The sequence below is a fragment of the Electrona antarctica genome, assembly GCF_951216825.1.
Source record: "Electrona antarctica genome assembly, chromosome: 14".
Taxonomy (NCBI): domain Eukaryota; kingdom Metazoa; phylum Chordata; class Actinopteri; order Myctophiformes; family Myctophidae; genus Electrona; species Electrona antarctica.
The window spans coordinates 15,408,541-15,420,667 of record NC_136795.1 but is presented as its reverse complement, the minus strand read 5'-3'; the positions used below and the strand labels follow the sequence as shown (position 1 = coordinate 15,420,667).

The following is a 12,127-nucleotide window of genomic DNA, read 5'->3' as shown; positions in this document are numbered from 1 at the left end:
CTAGGCCGCACACAGTAGCAAGAGTGATTTTACATCGTCTCAAAAAAGACAAATGTTTTGGCTATCCACTATCCAGCCTTCACTATTCAGAATTGGAGGTGTCTGCTTCCTTTTGAAGAGGAGGTGACAGTGTGCAGGTGCACACCATCACTGCTAATCACTTCACGTGAATGACACATTTTGTCAAATACGGCTACATATACAGGAGTAGTTCACCCCCCATCAATTACACGCCCCATGAAGGCTTGAATTAATTCATGGATATTTTGTTTTTGTTTTGTCGCATTCCTGAGCCAATAATTTGATGACCGTGTCATCGCTCAATAGGAGATAGGAGTCAGTAAGAGACTTCGGTTGAGTGTCCCGCCAGTCATCCATTGGCTATTGGCTTAGGAATGAAAACAGAACGTGTGTGTGTTGTGTTGTGTGCGTGCGTGCGTGCGTGCGTGCGTGCGTGCGTGCGTGCGTGCGTGCGTGCGTGCGTGCGTGCGTGCGTGCGTGCGTGCGTGCGTGCGTGCGTGCGTGCACTGACCTCGTTGTAGTCCAGAGAGGAGTCGTTGCACAGAGCGCAGATGGTGGCCAGCTCCACCAGGCCATCATACTGGCCACACTTCACAGAGCCTCCGTTCTTGGTGCTGAGAGGACGACAGTGACCGGTCAGAGTGGTCAGTGTGGATGATGATGGTCATCATCATGGTCAGTCGACCACTTGTCTTAAACCCTTATACTTGGCTGACCCCGAGTCCCTCAGGGCTCTATATGAGAGACCTTTCTGTTCTCGCTCTACATGAACAGTTTTATGAATGTTGCTATCAGTTGTGCTCAAACCTTTTTCATGTTAAGGACCCCCAAAATGATTATGTATTTAGTCACGTGTGTGTGTGTGTGTGTGTGTGTGTGTGTGTGTGCGCGCGCGTGCGTGCGCGCGTGCGTGCGTGCGTGCGTGCGTGCGTGCGTGCAGTTCAGAACCTACACTTCTCCCTCGGGGGTGTACTTGGAGCCAGAGATGTCAAACTGTCCCAGACTGACGCTGTCGCCATCCACTTTGTCAATGATGAACATCTGCAGTGACCATACAAAGACAACTTCCTTTTATTTAACCATATTTCAAAAATTGCAAACAAAAAAATAACAAGCTCACACGCACATTTATTTTTTTTAAAAGAAAGAAAAAAAAGTGAAAAAACGATTGTCTATAATGACATGACCAAAATAGAGACACCAGGTTAAGTGGTTAAAAATCAGAAAGGGCCACAGTCCAGAGGCTTTTATCTTATCCTTTAAGCATCACTTTTCACTGTAACTACATGTACTGTTAACTAACTTGTTAATAACGGAATCAATCAATCAGGAAACATCAGCTGCATAACTTGCGGGTGGTTGGTGGTGAGCACGCCACTCTTACCTTGGTGACACACATCTGGTTGGTGGTGAGCGTGCCAGTCTTGTCAGAGCAGATGACCGAGGTGCAGCCCAGCGTCTCCACAGATGGCAGACTCCTCACGATGGCGTTCTTCTTGGCCATGCGGCGGGTTCCCAGGGCCAGGCAGGTGGTGATGACGGCAGGCAGACCTGACACAAGAAGAGAGCTCAGTCAGGGTTAGAGCAGTGGGTCTCAACGTTTTCAGCCAGGACACAAGTCCCACGACTCCCCCCAAAAAAACATATTTTCTATTCCTGAAAGGTTAGCATGCTATTAATGGATGCCATTGTTCTTGTGTTGACTTTAACTTCTTTAACTTAAGCCCTATGTTATACTTATACTACAACAGCGTCATACCAAAATAGCTGATCTACAGTGCGTTGCGATGTGACGTATTGTGAGCTCATAGATCTTCTATTTTCACCGCTGTAGACGTTTTCTGATCTCCCTAAAATAGGGATACTGATTATGAATCGATTATTTTACTAAATTATTCATTTCTTTCTATAATGGATGAAATTGATTATTTGGTTAACTGTGGCCAACCGGGCCCTACCCTCGGGGATGGCGGCCACAGCCAAGGCCACAGCAATCTTGAAGTAGTAGATGGCACCACGGAACCAGGAGCCACCGTGCACCGGGTCGTTGAAGTGACCAATGTTGATCATCCACACGGCCACGCAGATGAGGGAGATGACCTGCACACACACAACCACAGGCCTGAGGATGCACTTGTCAGGAGACCAAAGGGGAGGCCAATTATCACTTCTCCCTTATAGGTGACCCCACCCTCCCTCCCTCTTTACCCCCATCCCCCCCTTTTCTTCTACTCTGTACATATAGCATTTTATATTTGCGAGGATATTGATTTTTGGTGTAATGTTGATGAATTGAATACATAGGACCTCAACGGAAACAAGTCTACAAGGACATTTTTGTGTATTAATCCTTTTATACCAAGTGTATGACAGCTCTCGTGCAGTTTGCAGTCTAATAAAGTATTCAATCAATCAATCAATCAATATGCATTTGTATTGTCTTGTCTCTCATCCCAGCATGTGATGCATGTTTGACCCATCGATATGACAGCTTATGTTTGGCTCGTAGTGTGTGTTTGTCTCTAGTGTCCCTCAGGCCCACCTTGGTGAGCTGCTCTCCGAACTCGTCCAGTTTCTGCTGCAGAGGGGTCTTCTCCTGCTCCGTGGCCGCCATCTGGTCACGGATCTTGCCAATCTCCGTGGCGACGCCGGTCGCCACGGCGATGCCGGTCGCCCTGCCAGAAGAGACGTTGGTTCCCTTGGAAGGAGGAGGCGGTTAACAGTTTGTTCCAGAGAGTTCCCCAGCAAAAGTAGTTAATCCAGCATCACAATCATTTCAACCACTTTAATCCATTTATATGTTGGCTATTCAAAAGTAGCAGATCCGCACGAAAGAGTTTGAGAACCACTGGGCTGGTAACAAAAGGGGGATCCATGTTGGTTAGTCATATACTGACAGTCCGACAGGCATTAGTCTGACAACACCACCGGCCGTCGCTCCCAACATGCGTCGGTTGCGCCGGTTTCAACTAACCCGTGGCCGGGTTAAAACTCACCTGTGGCAGGTTAAAACGAATCCGTGGCTTCCTGTGAGGTTAGGTTTAGGGTTGGGTTTTGGGTAGGGTGTCGGACTCATGACTGTAGGACTGATAGTACGTCGCACCAAAAACATGATGCACCCAACGAAAGGCTACGGAAGCTATGAGGATACGGAGACTGAGAGGCAACGGAGGATGAGAGGCAACAGAAGATGAGAGGGGATGTGTGTGTGTGTGTGTGTGGTGGACTCACAGAGAACAGCATGTTCTTCTTGTCCTGGTTGACGGCTCGGGGGTCTGGGACAGGGTCTGTGTGTTTGATCACACTGACAGACTCACCTGTAGAGGAGACACCATGAGACACACCATTATCGCCTATGTCGGGTGGAAACCTCATATGTCCAAGAAACTGTTGCTTTTCAGGATTCAAATTCAAAAAGTATATCTACAAGCTCAAAAGTTTCGAGCTTGCGGATCAGCTAATTTTGGTGCTTTTGTGTGACGCTGTAGTGTGATCAACTATTTATGTTGTTTTGTGTCATTTCTCTCCATGCTGCATGTCATGTAATTGCTCAAACCCGACGGGGGTTCGAGTGTTGACCGTCTCCAAAAACCCTGCATATTCCATGGCATGTCATAGCAACGAAAATATTGTCTCTGTCGGGTGGAAACCTCCTTATGTCAAATTCAAAAATAGCAAAAGTTTGCTATTGCTTGCTTTTGTGCGACGTGGTAGTGTAGTCTGATCAAGTGGGCATTAATTTACGAAAAAAAAGGGAAAAAAAGTTAGTGTATGGAGAATTGGAGATAAGAGGTTTCTGAACCCTTGCCACCAGATTATTGAAGTATCACTATCATCATCAGCACCGTACACCCAGTCTACTATACTTAAGTACAAGGTAGTTTTACTTTACTGGTCTGGAGTACTTCCAATTGTAAGTACTTTTACTTCTACTCCACTACATATCAGAAGCAAATATTGTTACTTTGTAGATTTTGATTATTATTACAAAACATACATTAACCACTTCAGCCCTATATACATTTTGACCATTTGAAAATACCTGATCTACAAGCGATGTGACACATTGTGAGCTTGTAGATCTGCTATTTTCAAAAGATTTCTTTATACATTATATTCATTTTGAAAACTTCTGAAACGGGACATTTTGCATAATGACTACTTTCTACTTTTGGTACTTTTAAGTACATTTCGATACCAATGCTTTTAAATCAAGTACATTTTGGATTCCGGACAGTTACATGTAACAGAGTGCTTCTACACTGCAGTATTGATACTTTTACTTAAGAATGTGAGTAGTTCTTCCACCAATGATCATTATCAGCACAGTGAGACACTCACCAGTGAGGATGGACTGATCGATGCGGAGGGTTGTAGATTTGATAGAGATGAGCCTAATGTCAGCTGGCACTTTGTCACCAACTAGAGAGAACACACACACACACACACACACACACACACACACACACACACACACACACACACACACACACACACACACACACACACACACACACACACACACACACACACACACACACACACACACACACACACACACACACACACACACACACACACACACACACACACACACACACACACACACACACACACACACACACACACCACACACACACACACACACACACACACACACACACACACACACACACACACACACACACACACTACTTAAACCTAATTTCAGTAAATTTGCAACGGTACTATGCAGATTCACAAGCTCATTACACTTGCAGATTTGCTATTTCTTGCCCCCCAGAATAGGGATGTTGTTGGGGTCCAAGTGGTTAAACATGGTCTTTATACATACTGATGTGAGTGATGTCTGGCCTTGTACACACTGTCAGACAGAAATAAATATGTTTGAGCAGCGATGACTACAAGGTAACAAAGAGTCTCATGATGAAGTGGAGGTGTGTGTGTGTGTGTGTGTGTGTGTGTGTGTGGGGGGGGGGGGGGTGCTGAAAGCTGATACCACTTTGAGGGAGACCTTGGGGAAAGTATGAAGTGAAAAGAACAGCTGAACAGTGGAGAGAGAGAGAGAGAGAGAGAGAGAGAGAGAGAGAGAGAGAGAGAGAGAGAGAGAGAGAGAGAGAGAGAGAGAGAGAGAGAGAGAGAGAGAGAGAGAGAGAGAGAGAGAGAGAGAGAGAGAGAGAGAGAGAGAGAGATGTGGGGTGAGTGAGACAGAAAGAATGAAAGTGAGAAAGAAAGACAAGAGAAAGTGAGAAGGACAGACAGACATACAGACAGACAGACAGACGGAATCACAGAGATATTACATTTATTTATATACCAGCTTACTTCTTTTTCCTCAGTTTCTCATCCTCTTACATGAAGTATGTTTGCCATAAAAGGAAGCATGTTCATCCTCAAGGACATTGGATGTGACCCCTCCCCCCCCCTCCCTTCCCCTTCACACACACACACACACACACACACACACACACACACAGCTCTTACCAGACACCTCCACCACGTCACCGGGTACGATCTCCCGGGCTTTGATCATCTGCACGCTCTTCCTGTCTGCCCGATAAACCTTCCCCATCTCAGGCTCATACTCCTTCAGAGCCTCGATGGCGTCCTCCGCGTTGCGCTCCTGCATGTCACCCACAAAAACAAACAATGATAATCCGTAAATTAACGCCAGAATTCACCAGCTTGCAGATCTGCTACTTTTTTATTTGAATCCTGAAAAGTAACAGTTTTGGACATGTGAGATTTCCACCCCACAGAGACTAATTCATAACCGACCATGAACAGGTGCGTCGCAATGGGGGGGAAGTTGGACTACAGTGAATCCTTGTCCTATAGGCCCCAGAATTTGGTGCTACACCCCGACCATGAACCATGTGTTCCATCTTTGTGCGAGCATGTAAGAACTTAGAAACTTGCAAAAAGTATTTACAAAATTATAAGTTGTGATACTGGGACTGCTATGTTTGGCCACAGCATTGGTGACCACAGACATGATGATGATGATGATTATACTTTATTGAATTATAAAGTATCATGGAGTGTATCTGGTCTGAATTAGCACCCTTTGCAGAGTGTGTTAATGTTAACCCTGATGATGCAAGTCGTGGGTGACCTAAGGAAAGGGCATATTTAAATACTTATCACCTTTGTGGCACCTTCCTAGGGACAGATGAGAAAGCGCTTTCGGTGGTGCACTCCAAACAGACCCATGTTGATTGAACTATACTGTTAGTATGTTCATGAGAGGACGAAGACAAAGTTGCATACGCTCAACAACAAAAACAATATTCAAAGCCCTCCGGTGAACATTTGACCAGACATTTGTACCTTTCAAAAAGAGATGACATTTTTGCCCGACAGCGACAATATGGTTATAAGGGCTGTTCAAACCCAGTACACCACAACTGTAGCAAATGTTGAACGATTTAGATATAGTTATCATTATAGTTATCACTGCTGTCGGGCAGAAACCATTATCTCACTCTCCATATGCTAACTTTTTGTGTTTTTCTCTAAGTGAATGCCTTACTTGATCAAATTATAGCAGATTTGTAAAGTGTGCCTGAGGAGTCGGACCCCCTTGAAAATTAGTTGCTGCAACTTCAAGGGGCTTATCCTCTAGTGAAATTTCAAATAAAATAAACAAGAGTGCTGTGGACAGGTTCAGAAACCTGCCTACCAGTGACATCATCAGTAGGCAGGTTTGGTAATTTCAAACAAGCTTATTTCAACGTTTTTTATTAGGTGTTCCAGGGGATCAGCTCAGCTGAGCACCAGCTCAGTGGCCTTGTGGTTAGAGTGTGACTGGGACGTTGGGGGTTCAATCCCTGACCCCTGATCGGGTCATACCAAAGACACAATGCCGCCCAGTATTTAAGTCAAGTTTGTTTATGAGCTTTATAGAGAGGAAACGCAGTCTCTTTGTAGTACATTTACTTCAATTGGTGCGTCGAAACCGGTCGCCTTTGGTGCATGTTTGTGCCAGGCGAAGTGAACCAGGGGACAAGTTTGGATTTTCAGTCTAATAGATATTTCGGTCGGCAATTTTTTTGGACGGAGGACGACGACGGCGGTGATGCGCGCTGCACTCAAACCAGCGGCGTTCAACGCGATGGGGGGAGGAAACATCAGTGAACCCTCGCTATGAGTATGGCCACGCCAGGCTAGACCACCACCACAACGGGGATGGCCTGCACTGTGGAGCGGCGATGCGCAGTTGTGGTTCCTGTCCACCAACTGACGGCGAGGACGGAGGAGCTACAGTCGGCGTCACCAGCGTCGCCGATGCTCAGCGGCGATCCGAGGGGGATCCCTGGCTACTCAGCTCGGCAATCAGCGGTCAAAGGGAGGCGGGGGACCGCTTCATCTGCTCGACTCGACGGCGATGGCGAGGCGGCTGGTCTACAAGCTCGCTACACAGTCTACTTTGGTGACCCACACGGCTCTCGTGAATTCGCTTGTCAGTCATGTGTTGTGATTCATGACTGAAGGGAGGGAGGTGTAGAATTCATTTCGAAATGGACAAGAGGACAGTGTCAACAAACAGCGGCCGTAATGTGCAATGTGCTGATCACGCATTGCACACGGCACGGGCCAAAAAGGACACACTCCGTGCGGCGCGTCGAGGAACTGCAGCCTCGCTTGCCCGTGCGTGATGACTGATGGACATTGAGCTTATGTATTGTTGTGAAAGGGATTTTAATTGCATACTAGGCAAATTGGACAGCAGAGAAAAATATATAAGGATCCGTCAACATTTCAGATTAGATTTTAATAGAACACTAAAAGATTCTACTTATGCTGACCCGAAATGTAGTTATGTATAGTGTGTGTAATGACTTGAGAACCGCCTGAAGAAGTTATGTAACCTTGAATTCCGTCTGTCTCTGTAAACATTTTTGAATTCTAATGTAATTGTTTGTCATTTGTCATTTTTTAAATTTCATCTTTTCTTAAGTGTCAAGGGAGGGGGGTCAATTGTGGTTCCATATTTTGGTATGACAGTCTTGTGGACGGTCATAAGGGAGGAATGTGGTATCTGGTGGAACCACAATTCACATTAATATAGCTTATATAATGTTAAACTAGACAGACTAAATTGTCTAAACTAAAATAGGAGGCCTGACCAACAGGACGTGTTTGGGTAGACGTTTAGGCACCAGTTCACAGCTTGCATGCTATGGTAAATAGCTATTGATCTCTTGTTGATGGTGAGTAGGCGGCCAGGGGCTCCTACTGTGCTTACTGTGACCACACCTAAGATATCTGGGAACATTTGGTTTGGGTGTCAAACGACGGTCTGCTTGAGCTATTCAAATGTGTATTGGGCTTGTATAAAATCTACTGAAATATCTGTCTGTGGGTCAGTGTCCTGAAGCAGTCAGGCTGGGTGCATGGCTCCGGCCATGAAGCTGTTTTGTACTCTCTGCAATAAACTGGACTCGGAAACCCTCTTCATTTGCCTGTGTGGTGTATTTTCACACCCAATTAACCCTAAACTCACTAAAGTAGAGAAAACTGTAGAGTAGTGAAAAACCTCGTCAAAAAGCATCGGATCGGATCGGAGAAAGAACAGGCAGGCAGAGAGATGAACTGAAGATCCATGTTGACCATTTATTGAAACCAAAGACAGAGTCCAGAATGACAAAAATAGCATAGCTTCCCCGTAGGCCTTGGTCGGCCCACGGGAGCTCCCAGCAGACTGACCGTAGCCAGCTAACACTGAATGATTTTCACATTGACAATAATGACATGATATAGTACAGAATTGAATTCAGAGGTGGAGTCAAGATTAACATACAGATCACCAGATGGCAGAGAGACAACAAATGGCTGTCCCACTGTGTTTTGATTCACACCTGTGACCAAGCTCCAAGCAGTATAACAAAGCTTTAGCCACAGGGTACTTCATGAGAACCTCTGATGAAGGAAAGCTCCCAGACTAAGCACTTTTGACCAGACAATGTGACTCCACTTAACCTGTAGTACCAAAATGTAGTGTAGTTATTGACAGAATATAGCATTATGGCCATATGGACTATATTTACGATTCCACACTCCCCCCTTATGACAATCACAAGATTGGCATACAGAAAAAATACATATAGTCCATATTCAACTGTAGTACACCCCCCTTTGACTCCATCACAGCCTACCGAACATCAGGAAAAACAACAACAAATGACAACATTACACAAAGTTCCCAGAATGATTACAACTGGTTCAAATTACATGTTCTCGTTCTTCTAAATGATTCTTCTTCACATCCATACTTCAAATCACTTTTTTTAAAACGAATTTCACATAACCTTATCGATCAATGATAGAAATGGAACTTTAAACATATACTGACATTAAAATCACAACACTTTCGTCTTAACCCCATTGTTTCACTTTGAAACTCCCACTTTGTTGGAATAATTATTGGCCTTCAATCTTAATAACTAAACACCCAGTTTAATATGATATTAAGAGTAAAACATAGTCATAACATTCATTTTCAAATAAGTTTTTCGGACATGTTCGATAAATTCATTTATATTTGGAAACTACTCCTTCAAAGGCTTGGTGAGCGCGATGCGGGGAAGGGAGTGGGACAAAATAAGTCCGATGCCAATATGATCCTAGCCAGAGGCCACCTCCTGCTTCAGACTAACAAGTCACAGTTCAACTTAACCAGGGTACTATCGGGTTACGTTACTTATCCTGACCCTAACTTTTCAAGTAACTACTTGATGAACGCTAACTCCCTCACGTTTAAAGGCAAAAGCTTTCTCAATAACAACAAAAGAATCTTTGCACGTCGTGACACCCTAACTGCCTCTAGTTGACATTATCGTAAACTAAATTTCACACGAGAAAAGAATAATCAGCTCTACTAATTCTAAGACGATTTTATACTGAAGCGTATGAGAGGGGCACCGGGATCTCGGCCGTCTGACACAGAGCATCAATTAATCTCAATAAAGCTAAAATTATTTAAACATTCTCCAAATTACCCCATAGACTCTATTTCTTGAATCAACTTCTTAACTAATTTAACTCGACAAAACACACAAACATCAGCATATGCCTATATACACGCTGAATAGACTCACATTTAGACACACTTTTTGAATACAGATAAAGACTGTTGAATCTCTCCATCCGTTATTAATAAACTTCTTATAATGTTGCATTTCTCATTGTCCTCACCTCATGTCCGTTCAGCCATGCTTGGGTCAAACAGAAGCTGCATGAAAGTTGCTGTTCTCGCGCACCGCCGCTCCGCTCTGCTTCCATTGTCCCATCCAACACAGCACCATACTCCCCCCTCCAGACATTACATGAATATGAAATATCACATAAATGACTGGAAAGAAAAACATGAACGCTCGTGTAGCTACAGGCCCCGCCGAAACAAAGAAACGCCGCAAAACGAGCTTGCAGATCCGCCGTTTCTGAAGAATGAAATGAACCCGTGGTCGCCGTTCGTCCGTGACCACCCCCGCCGATGAAATGAACCATGCGCTGACCCGTGCGCTCTCCTCTTCCCCCGGTGCACGGCCCGCTGATGAACACCCGGTCCGCTGCTTGGCGAAGGCCGTGCAGAACGATCCCCTCGGGTTGGAGACTCGCCGCTCCCCGCCGAGACGTGAAGAGAAGCATGATCCCCGTCGACGCGCTGTGGAGGGCCTCTCCCCCTGTTAGCCGAGTCCAGGTCGCTGATCATCAGAGCCCCGGAGCGCACCGCTTGCGCCGTTGAGAAGACCACTTCTTCCCACCGCAGACGAACGCCGTTTCCCCGAAAAATCAAACCAACCACCAACCGCCAAAATTAGACTGAAATTGTCCAAAAGCCCCCGCCGGTCCTCCTCTGCCTGACGCAAAAAAAATGCATCAAAGACACCGGGTTTCAGGGCAACATCTATGTTCCTCCTTTCGCCTGACGCAAAAAATGCATCAACACGACCGGGTCGGCACCATCATGTGGTGTATTTTCACACCCAATTAACCCTAAACTCACTAAAGTAGAGAAAACTGTAGAGTAGTGAAAAACCTCGTCAAAAAGCATCGGATCGGATCGGAGAAAGAACAGGCAGGCAGAGAGATGAACTGAAGATCCATGTTGACCATTTATTGAAACCAAAGACAGAGTCCAGAATGACAAAAATAGCATAGCTTCCCCGTAGGCCTTGGTCGGCCCACGGGAGCTCCCAGCAGACTGACCGTAGCCAGCTAACACTGAATGATTTTCACATTGACAATAATGACATGATATAGTACAGAATTGAATTCAGAGGTGGAGTCAAGATTAACATACAGATCACCAGATGGCAGAGAGACAACAAATGGCTGTCCCACTGTGTTTTGATTCACACCTGTGACCAAGCTCCAAGCAGTATAACAAAGCTTTAGCCACAGGGTACTTCATGAGAACCTCTGATGAAGGAAAGCTCCCAGACTAAGCACTTTTGACCAGACAATGTGACTCCACTTAACCTGTAGTACCAAAATGTAGTGTAGTTATTGACAGAATATAGCATTATGGCCATATGGACTATATTTACGATTCCACACCTGTCTGCCTCCGACTTTATTCTGAGTACTTTTGCCTAAGTATTTAAGTCAAGTTTGTTTATGAGCTTTATAGAGAGGAAAAGCAGTCTCTTTGTAGTACATTTACTTCAACGTCATGCCGACTATTGTGGCTTCCGTAGAACTTGGAGCACTCAGCCCACGGCTGACATGCAAGATGTTTCACACAGTGTTACTGTGATCCTGAGCCTGGTACCACTGCATTGTGCTATGGTTTATAGCGCGTGTGTGAGAGGTCTATTTGCGTGTCTGTAAAAGACAGCATTTGAGGGGCGGGTGGTACAGTATGTGCACGGGTCCTTGTGATGGTGTGAGTGAGTGAGTGAGTGAGTGTGTGTGTGTGTGTGTGTGTGTGTGTGCGTACCTGCCAAACTCCAACCACGGCATTGGCGATGAGGATGAGGAGAATGACTAAGGGCTCGACAAAGGCGGTAACTGTCTCCTCTTCATCGAACAAAGCTAGCACCTGAGAAAGACAGACATGATAGGATGGTTCTCAAATTGATGCAGTGTTGCCCCAGAAAAA

At 45.3% G+C, this 12,127-nt stretch overlaps 1 protein-coding gene across 5 annotated transcripts in view; it reads right to left on the bottom strand.

Annotated features, from left to right (window-relative positions):
- The window catches only part of atp2a1 (ATPase sarcoplasmic/endoplasmic reticulum Ca2+ transporting 1), a 54,084-nt gene that overhangs the window by 9,285 nt on the left and 32,672 nt on the right, over positions 1-12,127 (bottom strand). For all 5 annotated transcript variants that reach the window (XM_079521255.1, XM_079521254.1, XM_079521256.1 and 2 more), the window contains 9 exons: positions 11,966-12,067; positions 5,506-5,644; positions 4,363-4,443; positions 3,253-3,338; positions 2,564-2,719; positions 1,980-2,121; positions 1,406-1,572; positions 974-1,062; positions 533-635 (listed from right to left, as the gene is read on the bottom strand). In XM_079521255.1, the coding sequence (XP_079377381.1) occupies positions 533-635; positions 974-1,062; positions 1,406-1,572; positions 1,980-2,121; positions 2,564-2,719; positions 3,253-3,338; positions 4,363-4,443; positions 5,506-5,644; positions 11,966-12,067 (1,065 nt within the window). The remainder of the gene's footprint in view (positions 1-532; positions 636-973; positions 1,063-1,405; positions 1,573-1,979; positions 2,122-2,563; positions 2,720-3,252; positions 3,339-4,362; positions 4,444-5,505; positions 5,645-11,965; positions 12,068-12,127) is intronic.